This window comes from Cetorhinus maximus, chromosome 5, assembly GCF_964194155.1.
Source record: "Cetorhinus maximus chromosome 5, sCetMax3.hap1.1, whole genome shotgun sequence".
In the NCBI taxonomy this organism is placed as follows: domain Eukaryota; kingdom Metazoa; phylum Chordata; class Chondrichthyes; order Lamniformes; family Cetorhinidae; genus Cetorhinus; species Cetorhinus maximus.
This window is the reverse complement of record NC_135883.1, coordinates 101,081,276-101,098,153: the sequence shown is the minus strand read 5'-3', so window position 1 is coordinate 101,098,153 and position 16,878 is coordinate 101,081,276. Positions and strand designations below refer to the sequence as shown.

Sequence of the window (16,878 nt, the reverse complement as noted above, 5' to 3'; positions counted from 1 at the left end):
AATATCTATCTTATACCCTAATAATCACGGTAAGAATGAGGTACATGTGAATTAACAGGCAGACTGTGGTCAGACACATCACACTCCGAAGTAAGTCACAATATCTTTACAGTGCAGAAGGAGGCCATTCGCCCCATCGAGTCTGCACTGGCTCTCTGAAAGAGCATTCCACCTAGTCTCACTCCCCTGCCTTATCCCCATAACCTTGCACATTGTCTCTTTTCAGGTAGCAGTCCAATTCCCTTTTGAATACCTTGATTGAACCAGCCTCCACCACCCTTTCAGGAAGTTTGTTCCAGACTCCAACCACCCTCTTGGGTGAAAATATTTTTCCTCACATCACTTTTACTCCTTTTATTTTGAATCTGTGCTCTCTAGTTCTTGGGGCAGAATTTTACGATCCACAGGCGCACACGGCAGTTGGAAGTGTGCCCACCGACAATTAATCGGGCAATTAAGACCATTAATAGCGCAATTGTCAGTGATTTTCCGTGGCCTGTCCAACCTTATGTTTGGCGGACAGGTCAATTGACCAGGCAGCCTTTACGTTTTTGATGAAACCTCATCCAAGGACGAGATGACATCTCCGTTTGGAAATAAAATGATAAGAAATATCTAGGGACAGCATTTTTATGAGGTATGTTTTCAGGTGCTTGATTGTGCTGCATGGACATTTTTTTGCAGCTTTTTTCTGCTTTATTTTATTATTTGGCGGTCTGCAGCTCCCCGAGGCAGCTGTCTGCCTTCAGGGAGCTCAGTGGAAGTGCTCACCTGCGCCTGCGGTGATGTCACCGCCTGCCCTCTTCCTGCCCCTGCCCTGGCAGCGCTGAGATTTTCAGTGCGTGTTTCACACTGGCTGTCCGTTAATTGGCCAACCAGCGTAAAACCGTGGTCGAGGGCCGATTGCGGTTGGGACCCGTTTCCTGACCACTCTCAGGCCCGCTGATTGCACGTGCCCAACGAGAGAAAAATTCAGGCCTTGATGTTCTCTTGAGTGGGAATAGTTTCTCACCATTTACCCTGTCCATACCCCTCAGAATCTTGAATACCTCTATCAAGCCTTCTCTCAGCCTTCTTTTCTCCAAGGAAAACATTCCTAACCTCTCCAGCCTATCCTCATAGCTACATCCTGGGATCATTCATGTGAATAAATGACAAATGTGACCAAAGCAGATTCCATGGATTTCTCAATAACCCACCCAGGCGTTTGTCACATTGTGAGCCAACCAGTCTCACTGAAACTTTGTCATTCTCATGAGGAATAATCTGCATATTTGTAGAACTGGCCTTGGAATTCTCGCCAAAAGTCGCTCCCACTCAGATGGCTTCGACAAGGATCCACCTCCAGGGTTTCAATCTTGCCTTCCGAGATTCCTTTCCCCTGATCTCCACGTCGACTCAAATTTCACCTTCCAAGTGCAATTTCAGACTCTCAGCCATGCCAAGCAGAACACTAGTACTCCAAAAACCTGCAGTAGGGAGTCACTAATCTTCGGCTGCCTCCTCGGAACTTCCGGGCTTCTGTCAAACCCTTTTTGCTTCAAGTCTGTTCCTGCATTCCCATCTCTGCTCCTTTCTTTCAACTTGACATCTGGAACCTCTTTCTGACCCCTGTCTTTGTCTGTGTCTGGAACTGTTTTGTGAGGCCCCTTCCTGTTCCCCCTTCCAGTGCCCTGCTCCCTGGGACACCATTCTGGTTCCAGGTCACATGACCTGCAGCTTCATGCCATTTCAACTTCTTTGCTTCCTTTTCTTTTTCCCATGTGCCAGTTCCCAACCTAAAGGCGTGAAAATGGACGAACTGTGCATGTGCGACCATTTCCCGGCTGGCACATGTGCAGAAGGCCCTAAGTTCTGACCTCTGACTGCCAATTTAGGTAAGTTCTTTTAGTTTCATTACATCATGTCACCTCTTAACCTTATTTGTTCCAAGCAACACTATCCTAACTTTGTCACCTCTCTTCATTGTCATTAATCATAATCATTAAACAATTACAGCACAGAAGGAGGCTATTTGGATTGTCGTTTCCCTTCCAGATGTCTGCAAGACGTGCTCACTAATCCCATTCCCTGCCCTTTTCCCATAGCCCTGCAATTTTTTCCCCCTCCAGGTGCTTATCTGATTTCTTTTGAAAGTCACAATTGAATCAACTTCCAGCATACACTCAGGCAGTGCATTTTGGATCTTGACCACTTGTTGCATAAAAATGTTTTCCCTTGATGTGCCTCATCCCTGGTGATATCATTATCTGTACCCCCTCTAATGCCCTTACATCTTTCCTGAATTGTAGTGCCCAGAATTGTCCACAATATTTCAGCTGTGGCCTAACTATATATTTTTTTATTTTTCGTTCTTGGGATGCGAGCATCACTGGTAAGGCCTTGGCAATTTCTGGCATGATCTCTTTGTTTTCACATTCTGACCACTATAAATCAAAGTTATCCATACACTTTTTTAACCACCTTATCAACTTACACTACCACTTTTAAGGATTTGTGTATATGGACCCTCTGTTCATCTACATTTAATCATGCCATTAATAATACTGTTTCAATATTAGTCCCCCCAAAATATGTTATTTCATGTTCTCTGCATTGAACTCCATTTGCCATGCTGCTGTCTGTTTCATCATCCTGTCTGTGTTGTTCTAATAGTGGCATAACTTTAGCAACCCTCAGTCCTTTGGCACTGCATTCTAGATCTGCTATTTCTACCTTTGCTTCTTTCAGCAACCTAGGATGCATTCATTTCGACCGGGTGACTTATCAACTTTCAGTAATAAACTTTTTGGTATGTCTTCTCTCTCTTTTTATCCTGTCAATAACTTCTCTCTCCTTCAGTTCCTTATTCTTGATACTCCACCCCCTTCCCCCACAAACTGTTTATTTTTTTGTTAATGCTCCATTCTCCTTAAAGTATGCTCTACTCTCCCTTGCTTCCTGTGACATTGTATTGCCCCTGACTCTGACCTTTTCCACCTGTCTGTCTCGCTAACTCAGTTGTTTAACTTAAGCTATTCATGCACTTGCTGATTCTATTCCTCTGCTATCCAATCTTCATTCCTTTCTAACATACCTGCACAAATCATTGGTCTAAAAACAGTTATTGGCCTCTTGCCTAATCTCTTGCTGTCAGCACCACAACTTCACAGGAATGAAAACTAGAAGAAATGACACATTGTTTGCATGGCAAGTTCTAGATAGCATTGCAAGGATTCTATTCTGAGCAGCACCCTAGGATCCTTTACAGAGACTGACCAGGGAATTCCTTGGAGCAGCTCCACCCTGTTACGTGCAAAATCGGGTTCCATTGCAAATCTAGCAAAGTAACACCCATGGCGCAGGAGGAGCTGACAGATTTCCCAGCCTCTGTGTTGATAGCAGAAATTTCCAGACTAATAAGGCCTTGATAGATCCATAATTTCCTTCCAATGCAAGAAAAAAATAGATTAAGCAATGAAATATCAACTATCTCAAAGCAACAGCTTTAATTACAAAATATTCAGTTCTCAAACTGAGGGACAGGATTTTAATAGAAATTATTATTTACCATTCCAGTTTTTAATTATAAAGAACACTATTCTTGATTCCATTATTCCTTTCTCTTCTTTCTCTTGATAGGCACTTGAGGGAACTAAACTTGCAGGGCAGTGAGGATAGAGCAGGGGAATGGTACTAACTGGATTACTCCACAGAGGGGCAGTATGGACTTGATGGGCCAAACAGCCTCTTCTGCTGTAAGGATTCTCTAACTCTGTGACTCTTGCCTCCCTGTTCCGTTTTCTGTTTTTTTACAGCATGTGTACAGTGACACTCTCTGGGCAGTAAGAGAATTGTAGAACAGCTTTCCAGCCTCCACTTTCTCAACAGTCCCTTCACATTGACACAGCATTTCCTTGTCTTCAGCACTTATATCTAAGTTATTGCTGAAATTGTCATTTCAGCATGATACACTGTTTCTGCATGATTATTGGGCTGAGCACAAAATGTCCTCCTTTTAACTGTGTAAATCTTCAGGGCTCATTTGTATAGCAGCATCGTTCAAGAGCACGGAAATTTCGTGAGTTTACGCTGTTCCTGTAACCACCGTAACTTTACACCCAACAAAAACATGTCTAACTGCTCCGCCTAGTATTTCAGACCAGTGTGAGGAGCTGAAGAAGGTACCAACTTCATTTATTGACCACAGCCTTCTGGACAACTTTTATTTAACCCCCACCTTCCTTTACATGTAGCAGTAGTGATTTCCTTTCTTCCCTGAAAGAATTTCAGCACCTCTGGACTTCCCCATCCCCAAACCCAAACTCAAAATGAATTCAGTGAAAGGATGGGTTTCCCATGAATATAACACTTGACCATTCTAGTGGACAGGAGTTGGAGAATCGGGCAGCCTGGCTGAGCCACATTGATAACATGCATTTCCCTTCAAAGTATTGCTGCAGGCCTTTAACCACCTGCTGCATTGCCGGCTTACACTCCTTCCTTATCAGCAAGCAATCTCCTGGAAGTGTGTTTCATGTTAGAACCTCACTTCTGATTTAAAACAGGGCTGAATATGAAAATTGCATGGCCCCATGTAGGCAACCACCGTCCAAGTCCCACTGAATGTCGTTCGAGTTGGCTCTCAAATTCAGCAGCAATTTTTTTCAAATAAATTTAGTATTTTTTACAATATTGTATAGAAGTTTTTTTTTAAATTTTGAACAAGACAGAAGGACAGGAGAAGGAAGTGCCTCTTATAATTAATGAGATGTGTGCTGACTAAACATGGAAACTATACAACTGGTTAAATTTGCCAATTTTTATTTTGAGGTTTCTTCTAGTGAAGTACATCAAGCAATTTGCAACTCGCATCATTATACAGACCTATAAAGTAGATTGTTTTACTAAGCAGAGAGTGAAAGGCAAGCAAATTGTGTGGATCTTATAAAATATTTCAGTGTTTAAAAACTAAGCAAATCTGCAACAATAAGAAATTATCATTAAAGCTTTTATATCTCAGTATTTGTGACTTGGAAAATTGCTTTTCTGTTGCTTCACTTTGGAACTATGTTTGCTGGAGGTCTTTGGTGCAATCATAAATTACAACACATTTCTTATGGATTGTCATCTCCTCACTTTTTCATGATGGAAGAAAGCTCTAGAAGCATGCCCTGAAAGAGAAAAATCAAAAAGTGAAGAATGCATTTTTACCACTTATTTTAATAAATTTAAGAAGAGACATAGAATCATATAGATGCACAGCACTGAAGGAGGCCATTTTGTCCATTATACCCTTGGCTCTTTGAATTAATATTTTTATTCATTCATGGGATGTGGGCATCGCTGGCGAGGCTGCATTTGTTGTCCATTCCTAATTACTCCTGGGAAGGTGGTGGTGAGCTGCTTTTTTGAACACAGCAGTCCATGTGGTGTAGGCAATCCCACAGTGCTGTTAGTAAGGTAATTCCAGGGTTTTAATCACTGCGACAGTGAAGGAACGGCGATATAGTTCTAAGTTGGTGTGGTGTGTGGCTTGGAGGAGAACTTGTAAGTGGTGTTCCCATGCACCTGCTACCCTTGTCCTTCTAGGTGGTAGAGGTCACAGGTTTTGAAGATGCTGTCAAAGGAGCCTTGGTGAACTCTTGCAGTGCATCTTGTATATAGTACACACTGCTGCCACTGTACGTTGGTGGCGGAGGGAGTGAATGTTTGTGGATGGGGTGCCAATCAAGGGGGTGCTTTGTCCTGAATGGTGTCGAGCTTCTTGAGTTTTTTGGAGCTACACTTATCCAGGCAAGTGGAGAGTATTCCATCACACTCTTGACTTGTGCCTTGTAGATGCTGGACAGGCTTTGGAGAGTCAGGAAGTAAGTTACTCGCTGCAGGATTCCTAGCCTCTGACCTGCTCTTGTAACCATAGTATTTATATGGCTAATCCAGTTCAGTTTCTGGTCAATGGTAACCCCCAGGATGATAATTGTGGGGGATTCAATGATGGTGATGCCATTGAATGGCAAAGAAAGATGGTTAGACTCTCACTTGTTGGAGACGGTCATTGCCTGGCACTTGTGTGGTGCGAATGTTACTTGCCACTTATCAGCCCAAGTCTGAATGTTGTCCAGGTCTTGCTGCATTTGGACATGGACTGCTTCAGCATCTGAGGATTCCCGAATGGCACTGAACATTGTGCAATCATCAACGAACATCCTCACTTCTGACCTTATGAGGGAGGGAAGGTTACTGATGAAGTGGCTGAAGATGGTTGAGCCCAGGACACTACCCTGAGGAACTCCTGCAGTGATGTCCTGGGGCTGACAGTTATCCAATTGGTTATTCAATTCATTCCATTCCCCTACTCTTTCCCCATAGATCTGCATTTTTTTCCCTTTTTGATATAGATCCAACTCCCTTTTGAAAATGACTATTGAATCTGCTTCTACAACCTTTTCAAGCAGTACAGTCCAGATCATAATCACTCTTTGGGCAAAGAAATATCTCCTCATCCCTTTTCTCGTTCTTTTACCAACTATCTTAAAAGCATCCAACTAAAAATTCTATTTGGCCATGTATCTCATTAATTATAATTGAAGCTTCTTGAATACTTAACTGGACATTCACAACTATTTTGTCTTCTATCTGTTATTGCATCATTTTCAAGCCCATCCTTGCATCTTGTCTAACACGTAGGTTTGTTTGCAGGTACATATTATAAATTTAAATTACTCCAACACATCCAAATGCAAGTGGTCATTTTACTGTACCGTTCATGAATAATAAATGGAATTTTGTTTTTTAAGCAGACCTTTAAAAATTTTTCTTTAACAATCCCCCCACTGCCCCATGCGCCTCAGTGTGAACCATGCAGTGTTCCCTGGAATGTGAAATTCCAACTTTGGCACGTTTTTTGTGGTTGCCTCACCCCCCCTCTATGATGCTCAGAACTGACTCAGCAAGCCTTCTGTAAGAAATTACCTCAGCACCCCAGATTTGCAGGGCCTCATACAATTCGGTTAGTGACTTCTGCGGCTCTATGTGTTGTAATGCTCTGATCTCCTCTTCCCTTAGATGGTTGCCTCTACCGTTTGCACCATCAATCCCCCCACCTGACACTGCCACCGCTACCACCCTCAGTATCTACATAATTCTCTATTAAAACATCAAATAGTATGAATAAATAAACTCCAACTTTTGTGACTCATGCATAACCAAAATATTCCAGACAAACTCTGACCATGGGTACTTCACTGACCAGCCAGTGTACCACAACCTCCCTACTTGCCTCCCATTCACTATGACCAATAAGAGTAAGCGTTAATCTATCTACATTGGCAATCACTGTATAGCTGACCTTCCAAATTCACATGGCCTCCCAGTTTGCCTTGCAGAATTTTCCGGAGATCAGTGAAGATTTACCTGCTGCACTGCTTTGCCATAAACACCTTTAGATCTCTGACTTCTGCTTGATGACCCTTTTCAGCTTTACCTGTTACAAGCTGAGCAGTTGGCGGTTCAGCAGTTTGTCACCAAGAGGCATCTAGTCACTCACCATGCAATGGTTCAATCTGCCCCCAAGCCCACAATTATCAGCAACATGCCCCTCGCTGCCTGGGAGTTTTACACTAAGTTATGTTACAAAAACATTGAACCATGTTAGATGCCAGTGGTTTGTTCCACAGAGAACTGTCAAACTCCGAATAAATTGCCAGCAGGTCTAATGAATGTGGATTCCCTGCAAGTATTCAAAGAGGAGCTTGACGGGTTTCTGCATGTGGTAAACCCCTGCATATGTAGGAGGCAGGTGAGTCAATGGGGCTAGTGTCTCCAGTTCCATGATCACCTTTATTGATTTGGAGAGGAATTTCCCCAGAGCTGATAATAGCATTACATTCTTGTCCCGCCAAAATAAAGTGGAACATACTATTTGGATCTTCTTTGGCTATGTTACCTGTTCAGATCAGTTCTGTCCAAAAATGACCATCAGACTGGCATTTGTATGTCACAGGACCCTGATTAGTATTTTAAATAGTTCCATCCCTTGACTTGGGGCCTCCCAGGCTGTCTATCATTAGACCCAAGGATTTTGTTGCATTTATGGCAATAGCATTACAAGTTATACTTGTAAGTTATACTTACCATTGACATTCTGCGTCCTGAAGAAGCATGGGTAACAGGTGGACTCTCTTCTTTATATTTTGACTCAGAACTAGAGACATTTGTGGAATCTGGACTTTCAGGTCGGCTGGCCAATGCACTTTCAGGAATCATTTTTGATTTAGACCCAGTGCAGCTGATCTTCCTGACAGTGGAAAGCTGACTGTAATCTTGAGCATCAGTAGAATCTTCTGGATAGTCTTTGTAAGAACTGACTCGACTCTGTTTGCGGAGAGTATTATAGGAGGGGGCTGAGATTTCCATTTGACTGGGAGGGTATGTTATTAGTTTAGTTTGTTCCAATACGCTATCAATACTATGGCTGGCTTTTGAACTAACGTCATTCTGTTGGGGCTTTTTAGAGGCATTAACACCACTGGCTGAGTGATTCTGAATCTCTAAAGTGTGATGGGTGCGTTTCATTTGATTTGAGCGCTCGGCAATATGCTCATCATGACGCCATCTCGTGTGTTGTTCCAGGTCTTGTTGAAATTGGTCTCTTCCGGCCTGATCAGTTGGTTCTAAAAATCATAACCAAAAATGTTAGCCATTTATCTGATAAAAATAAAATACTGCAGTTGCTGGAAATCTGAAATAAAAACAGAAAATGCTGGAAAAACTCAGCAGGTCTGACAGCATCTGTGGAGAGAGAAACAGAGTTAATGTTTCAAGTCTGTATGACCCTTCTTCAGAGCTGCTTTGAAGAAGGACCATAAAGACTCGAAATGGTAACTCTGTTTCTCTTTCCACAGGTGCTGTCAGACCTGCTGAGTTTTTCCAGCATTTTCAGTTTTTATAGCCATTTATCTGAGTTCAGTTAAAATGTATTTGCTTGGATGCAATGGATTAAAATATTCTCTATTTGATAAGTACATGTTTGTTAGACCAGAATCTTATAATTACATGAAACAATGCAATGACTCCATTCTACTTGCATGCCAGTTGATCTGTTTAACTGTTGCAACATATTGTTCAAAGTTCATGCAAACCTGCACGCAGAAGCACCAATACTACAAATGAACAGAGGACTCCTTTATTTGATGCTGTAAATACTGAAAAGATTGATTTTTCCAAGTGTAGAGATGATAAGATATCAGTCTTTTTTTTAACAATAATATGTACTCTTAATTTGAAGTGGTCAAATCATTAGTTCATTTGGTAATTTTTGAAGCAAAAAAAGTCACATTTGCTGCTTTTTACAAAAATTGCCTTAATTAGTCCAAGCTCCAATATATTGGGAAAAAGGCCATTCTCCATGCATGCTATGATTTCCACATTCACATTATATGGTAAGTTTAGACTTCTTTTTATACTGTAAACCTTTTACCACTCATTTTTAAATATATTTTCTTTTACTTTATAATTTGTTCTGAAATGCTGTATCATGCAGGTACAATACAATTTCGGTAAGAGACCTTCAAATGAAGCTGGTTCATCACGGAATTGGAAAACTGTTACGGAAGTAGATTAAACTGGTGATGATATCACAGAATGGCTACAGCACTGAAGGAGGCCTTTCAGCTTGTTGTGTCTGCACTGGCTCTCCAAAGGAGCAATTTACCTAGTGCCACTCCCCATAGCCCTGCTTATTCTTCCTTTTCAGATAATAACCCAATTCCCTCTTAAATGCCTCAATTGAACCTATCCCCACCACATTCTCAGGCAGTGCATTCCAGATCCTAACCTGGAAAACCTAAGCAAGTTTTTGTCACTTGCTGCATGAAAACATTTTTCCTCATGTCTCCATTGCTTCTTCGTCCAATTGCCTTAAATCTGTGCCCTCTTGTCCTTGATCCTTCCACTAATGGGAACAGTTTTTCCCTATCTACTCTGTCCAGGATTTTTCCCTCATCAGGCAGGCTCGGTGAGGGCGGGCAGGAATGGTTGGAAAGCCAATTAAGGCCCGCCCAGCATGAAACGCAAGCAGCAGCGCTCAGCGTGGCCTGTCGGGGGGAGGAGGGTGAGCGTGAACTTCATGCATGCGTTTGGGTGCGCGCTTGAAAATCTCCTTGAGGCACAGAGCTGCTGCAAGGAGATGAACTTTTCTCAAAATAAAACTAAAGGTTCCTAAAACATTATAAAACATGTCCCCACATATGATTCTATTACATGAGCAGCGACATGTTATTAATTAAATTTTAAAATGTTTATTTTTTTTTGTTGCTGGAAACCTCATCCCGCCCGTGATGAAGTTTCCTAAAAAATGCAAAGGTTGCTTGGCCTTTTCGCCTGCCCTCCAACTGCAAGGTTGGACGGGCAGCGAAAAACTTATTTTAATTACCTTTTTAATGGCCTTAATAGGCCTTTTAATTGTCGGTGGGCATGCTGCTGACTCCAGCACATGCGCGCCAACTGAAATATCGCACGAGTGCACGATGACGTTGGGACACTCGCTCTACATCATTGTGTGTCGTTTTAAGCTCGGTCAGGTCAGGCGCACGCCCGCCCGCCGAGGTAAAAATTCTCCCGCTCACGATTTTGAATACCTCTATCAAATCTCCTCTCAACCTTCTCTTCTCTAAGGGAAAACAATTAACAGATACATTGGAAAAGTTGGGGTACATTGGAAAAGTTGAGGTTTCTCATCCCTGGTACCATCTTGTGAATCTTTTCTGCACTCTCTTTAATGCCTACACACCTTTCCTAAAGTGTGGCACCCAGAACTGCACACAATACTTCAGCTGATGTCAAACCAATGTTTTATACAAGTTTAGCATAACTTCCCTGCTTTTATATTATGTGCCCCTATTAATAAAGCCTAGGATGCTGTGTGCTTATCATCCGCTCTCTCAAATTGCCCTGCCACCTTCAATGATTTATGCCTAGGTCCTTCTGTTTCTGTACCGCATTTAGAATTGTACTCTTTATTTATATTGTCTCTTTATTTTTTCATACCAAGTGAATCATTTCACACTTCTTTGCATTAAATTTTATCTGCTACATGCCCACCCATTCCATCAACCACTCTACATCCTTTTGAAATTCTACACTATCCTCCTCACAGTGCTTCCAAGTTTTGTGTCACCTGAAAATTTTGAAATTTTGCCCTGTATACTAAGGCCTAGGTCATTAATATATATCAGGAAGAGTAATGGTCCTAATACTGACCTCTGGGAAACTCCACCATAAACCTTCCTCCAGTCCAAAAAAAAATCCATTAACCACTGTTTCCTGTCACTCAGCCAATTTCTTATCCATGTCGCTACTGTCCCTTTTATTCCATGAGTTATAACTTTGCTCACAAGCCTGTTGTGCAGCACTTTAACAAATGCCTTTTGGAAGCCCACGTACATCATATCAACACCTTTTGGAAGTCCACATCAACATCACATTCCCTTCATCAACTCTTTCTGCTACCTCACCAAAACAATTCCAGCAAGTTAGTTAAACACCCTTAACAAATCCATGTTGGCTTTCCTTAACTAACCGGCTTTGGCCCAAGTGACTATTAATTTTGTCCCAAATTATTGTTTCTAGAAGCTTCTCCACCACTAAATTAAACTGACTGGTAATTGCTGGGTTTATCTTTGTACCATTTTTTGAACATATTGAAAAATAAACTGATTGTATTTGGAAATTACAAATTACATATATTTATGAGCATATTTGGATGTGATCTTTATTAGGATCTCAAGAATGAATATTTTTTACACTTAAATCCAGCAATGGTGAAAACATACATCATCATATGTTGGCATTAAAATTTGCTCACTATTGTATGAAGCGCAAGTGCAGTACTCCTTGACAGGATTCCCCATACTTCATTTTTTCCATTCCTCCATCTTTTACTGCTAATTTTCACACCTCCCTCTTTCCCTTGTGAAAGCGCTGAATCCTTGCTGGGTGGGCACCCTTCATGTGTGAGCTGAACCATGAATGTCAGCCACTTAAATGTGTCCACACTCAGCATACAACGTGTGCACTTTTAGCAGGAGTCTCTGTCTAGTAACCAACTTTCCCTTCTCCAGTTGTCCAGTATGTTGTCTAATACACATGACAAATTGAGAATCCAGATGTGGGGAATTGCAATTCCATTAATGAATAAAATGAGTAATGGACACAATTATCCACCAGAATACCAAAGTATGGCAAAAGAGAAAGTTTGGAAAGTTTTGTACTGAATGTTGATCCATGATTATTAAGTAAATATACTCAGGAAATGGATTTATGAATATTGTGTAAGGTTTTTATTCGTATATATGTTGTTAATACAGGTGTCACCTATGTTTGTGACTTGTCAGTGATTTCTATTGAACAACATTGCTCTAACCTATGGATGCTGAGGCCAATTATGTCTACACATGTCCTGGCTAAGAACAGTTAAACTGGCACAAAAATAATTTAAACATGAGTAAAGATTGTTCGTTAAAACAAGTATTTAAAACACGTTGATAAGTTTAAAAAGATGAATTAAAAATAAAATCCCTACTATTTACTTAAAGAATACAGTGAAGCTCACTGCTTCACCAGTTTATGCGGAAACCCGAGCCAAATATCTGATTGAATACTTAATCTAGATTGTCCCAACTGACGGATTTGACTCGCCCTGAGTCAACTTAATATTTTTATTTTCTAACATGTATATTAAGTGTAAAAAAGCCCATTCTTCACATCTGAATATTTCATGCAGCAGAAACAAAGGCAAATCTATGCTCTAAATAATACAGACCTCACCTTTAATTATATTAAACGACGTCGGAGTCAGCAACATAGGAGGGTTTCCAGTATCCCCGTGCTGTTCTGGTAAAAGCTTATAACCACTTAGGGCCATTGGGACAAGTTTGTGAGGTGAGGAATTGGTCAGAATGCAAACTTGCTGCACAACTGAACTCTTCTTCGATTTGTAGATGCTCAACTCCGACTCCAGGTAAAGTCCCTGTCTGATCTTTCTGATTCCTAAGTGAATGATTTCAAGTATATTCAAAAACAAGGAGATGGTGGCTATGCTGAGCATGAAGACGATAAAAATAGTCTTTTCTGTGGGCCTGGAAACGAAACAATCCACAGTATTGGGGCAGGGCGATCGTATGCACTTGTAGAGAGGATCAAGTCCAAATCCGTACAGAAGATATTGACCTACCATAAAACCAATCTCCATCACTAATCTGGTCAGTATCTGGAAGACGTAAGTGCGTAAAAGTGTACCTCGGAGAGGTGCCTTATTTACCTTGCGCAGCTCTTCCAACTTTCTCAGTTCTTTTTCCAACCTTTTGTGCTCTTCCATCATCAGCTCAATTTCTTCCAGTTCGGCTCGGAGGTGAGCTTTCTTCCGCTGCCTTTCTTTCTCGAGTGCTCTCAGCCGGTAGAGTGCGTGTCCCATGTAAACCAAGGACGGCGAAGACACGAAGATGATCTGTAAGACCCAGTACCTAATGAGAGAAATGGGGAAAGCCTTGTCGTAGCAGACGTTCCTGCAGCCTGGTTGCTCTGTGTTGCAGATGAATTCTGCCTGTTCATCATCCCAAACATCTTCAGCAGCCACCCCAAGAACCAGCATCCTGAAAATGAATAGGATTGTCAACCAGATCTTTCCCATGATCGTTGAGTGAACGTGCACCTCTTCCAAAATGCTTCCGAGCAAATTCCAATCACCCATCTTCACAACCTCATTTCTTCTCACTTAGAAAACAATGAATACGTAAACCTTTTCACCACTTAATCTTATCTATCCACTTCTCTAACCTCTCAGTGCTCAATGTCGTTCTCTCTGCCTGTTATTATTCCCTCTCCGTGTTTATTTGTCGATCGATCCTTTGGATTAGGGTCAATACTGCTGCACAATATGTGACCCCTTCCCTCAATGAACACTGAACAATTGGAAAATGCACTATCTCAATGAACTGCTTATAAAAACTCGTTCTCTGCTTCAATTTTTGTCAGCTATTATCATTAAATGGTAGAGTGGAGATTATTCATTCCATCGTATCTCTTTGGTAGAACTATCTAATTAATTCCTGTCCCTTGTTCATTCCTCATAGCAGTTTCAAAGTTGTCCCTTCAAGTATTTATCAAATTGTCTTGAATGTTAACATTGAATCTGCTTCCTTTCAGGCAGGGATACCAGATCATAACAATATTACGTAAAAACAAGGATTTCCTGAGGTCTTCTCTGGTCCCAATGACCTTAAACTCCTACTGGGGAAAAAGTTCCTGGTTACTTGCTCTATCAAAGCCATTCATGATTTTGAACACCTTTGTCAATCTGCTGGAGAGTCATACGGACTCGAAACGTTAACTGTGCTCCCTTCCACAGATGCTGCCTGACCTGCTGAGTTTTTCCAGGTTTTCTGTTTTTGTTTTCGATTTCCAGCATCCGCAGTGTTTTGTTTTTTTCTCCTCTTAACCTTCTCTACTCTAAGGATAATAACCCGTTTCTCCAGTCTCTTCACATAACTAAGTCCCTCAACTTTAGTACCATTTCATGAAATCTCAACTCCAACCTATGAAGGCCTTAATATTTACCAACATTAACACCAATCAGCTTTCCAGAAATTTATCTCCAATAATCCATCTGCATTAACCTCAATAGTACTATGAACAATTTACCAGATTTGCTACAACTTTATTTATTACAATTTACAGATCCCCAACAATTTACTGCAACAATTCAAGAAGGTGGCTCATCACCACCTTCTCAAGGTTAATTAGGGATGGGCAACAAATGCTGGTGACGTTTACATCCCACAGAAGAATAAAAAGAACCTGATTATTTCCATTTCAAAACATTTAATGAAAAAGATAAAAGATTATCACATTAGAATACATATATCATGCTATGACTAAACTAAGTGCTCTTCATTGCTATTAATATTTGGACTTGACACTTACCAAATTTTTAAAAATTGAAAACAGTTTCAAATTAAATATCAGGTCTCAGCAGATGTGTTTTTTTTAGTTTTGGAGCTGATTTGTCTTGAACAGCAGAAGAAGAATACACACAATTGCAGGATTCAAAGTCAAAAATCTAGGCTGACACTCCAGTTCTGCCAATATTTATCCCTTAATCAACATCACAAAAAAATTGCTATTTATGGCAGCCTGCTGTGTGCAAGTTAGCCACTGCATTTCCTCAGAGCCAATGAAGTACTCTTAAAGTGTAGCCAATGCTGCAGGAAATGTAGTAGCTAACTAGCACACAGAAAGCTAGGCCATTTCCAAGGGCAGCTAAGAGTCAACCATATTGCTTTGGCTCTAGCAGTCACATGTAGACCAGGTCAGGTAAGATTCCCATCCCAAAGTGCATTAATGAACCAGCTGGGTTCATTAGTATTGAGACTAGTTTTAATTCCAAATTTATTTTTCATTAATTGAATTTAAATTCCACCAGCTGCTATGGTCGGATTTGAACCCATGTCCCCAGAGTAGCCCAGGCCTCTGGATTACTATTGCAGTGATATTACTGCTACACCACTGTCTCCCCAGTTTGATTTTACAATGTCTCGAATTCAAAATGAATCTATAATTTTTTTTTTTTTTTTTTTGTAAAAATATACTTTATTCATAAAAATCTTCAATCACATTCAAAACCATTTCAAAAACAACATTACAAGGGTACAATCCAGGTTAAACTTTTACAAAATGTATCACCAGGTGCATCAGTACAAACAATATTACAGTCATTTACAGCCTTTCATTTTGATCTGTACAGCCCGAGGGGCTCTAAACAGTTCCCAGTCTCTCGGTGCGCTGTGGTAGAAAGGTCTTAGACAGCGACCCTTCCCCATTGCGCCTTTGCGGCAGCTGCCCCAAGCTTTAGTGCGTCCCTCAGCACGTAGTCCTGGACTTTGGATTGTGCCAGTCCGCAACAATCGGTCGGGGACAAATCTTTGTGCTGGAAGACCAACAAGTTTCGGGCAGACCAAAGCGCGTCTTTCACCGAGTTGATGATCCTCCAGCTGCAGTTGATGTTTGTCTCGGTGTGTGTCCCTGGGAACAGCCCGTAGAGCACAGAGTCCTGTGTCACAGAACTGCTCGGGATGAACCTCGACAGCAACCACTGCATCTCTCTCCAGACTTTCTTTGCAAAGGCACAATCCACAAGGAGGTGAACAACGGTCTCTTCCCCACCACAGCCACCTCGAGGGCATCGTGCAGAGGGGGTGAGACTCCTGGCGTGTAGGAAGGATCTGACGGGGAGGGCCTTTCTCACCACCAGCCTGGCGCTGCTCAGGGATACGATTGCCTATGTACAGGACAGGGGTGTGGATACCTGCCTCATCAGCTTGGATCAGGAGAAGGCCTTTGACAGAATATCGCACACCTACATGGGGGATGTGCTCTCCAAAATGGGCTTTGGGGAGGGAATTCGAAATTGGATCCAACTGCTCTACACTAACATCAGTAGCGCAGTCTCAATCAATGGGTGGGAAACAGATAGCTTTCCGATTAAATCTGGAGTCAGGCAGGGCTGCCCTCTCTCGCCTGTCCTTTTTGTGTGCTGCATAGAACCCTTTGCCGAGTCCATCAGGAAGGATCCGGGCATAAGAGGAGTGACGATCCCAGGCAGTGGAGGCACTCAGGTAAAAGCCTCCCTGTACATGGACGACGTCGCCGTCTTCTGCTCGGATCCGCTGTCGGTGCGCAGACTGATGCACGTCTGCGACCAGTTCGAACTGGCCTCGGGAGCCAAGGTAAATCGTGGGAAGAGCGAGGCCATGTTCTTTGGGAAGTGGGCTGACCGATCCTTTGTCCCCTTCACTGTCAGGGCTGACGGCCTGAAGGTGCTGGGGATATGGTTCGGAGGGA

At 41.8% G+C, this 16,878-nt stretch overlaps 1 protein-coding gene across 1 annotated transcript in view; it reads right to left on the bottom strand.

The window, feature by feature from the left end:
* Positions 1 to 4,786: 4,786 nt before the first annotated feature.
* The window catches only part of LOC144680831 (uncharacterized), a 108,580-nt gene continuing 96,488 nt past the window's right edge, over positions 4,787 to 16,878 (bottom strand). The window contains exons 7-9 of the mRNA XM_078542262.1: positions 12,808 to 13,631; positions 8,116 to 8,654; positions 4,787 to 5,153 (exon numbers count right to left, since the gene is read on the bottom strand). Of these exons, the coding sequence (XP_078398388.1) occupies positions 5,115 to 5,153; positions 8,116 to 8,654; positions 12,808 to 13,631 (1,402 nt within the window). The 3' untranslated portion in view covers positions 4,787 to 5,114. The remainder of the gene's footprint in view (positions 5,154 to 8,115; positions 8,655 to 12,807; positions 13,632 to 16,878) is intronic.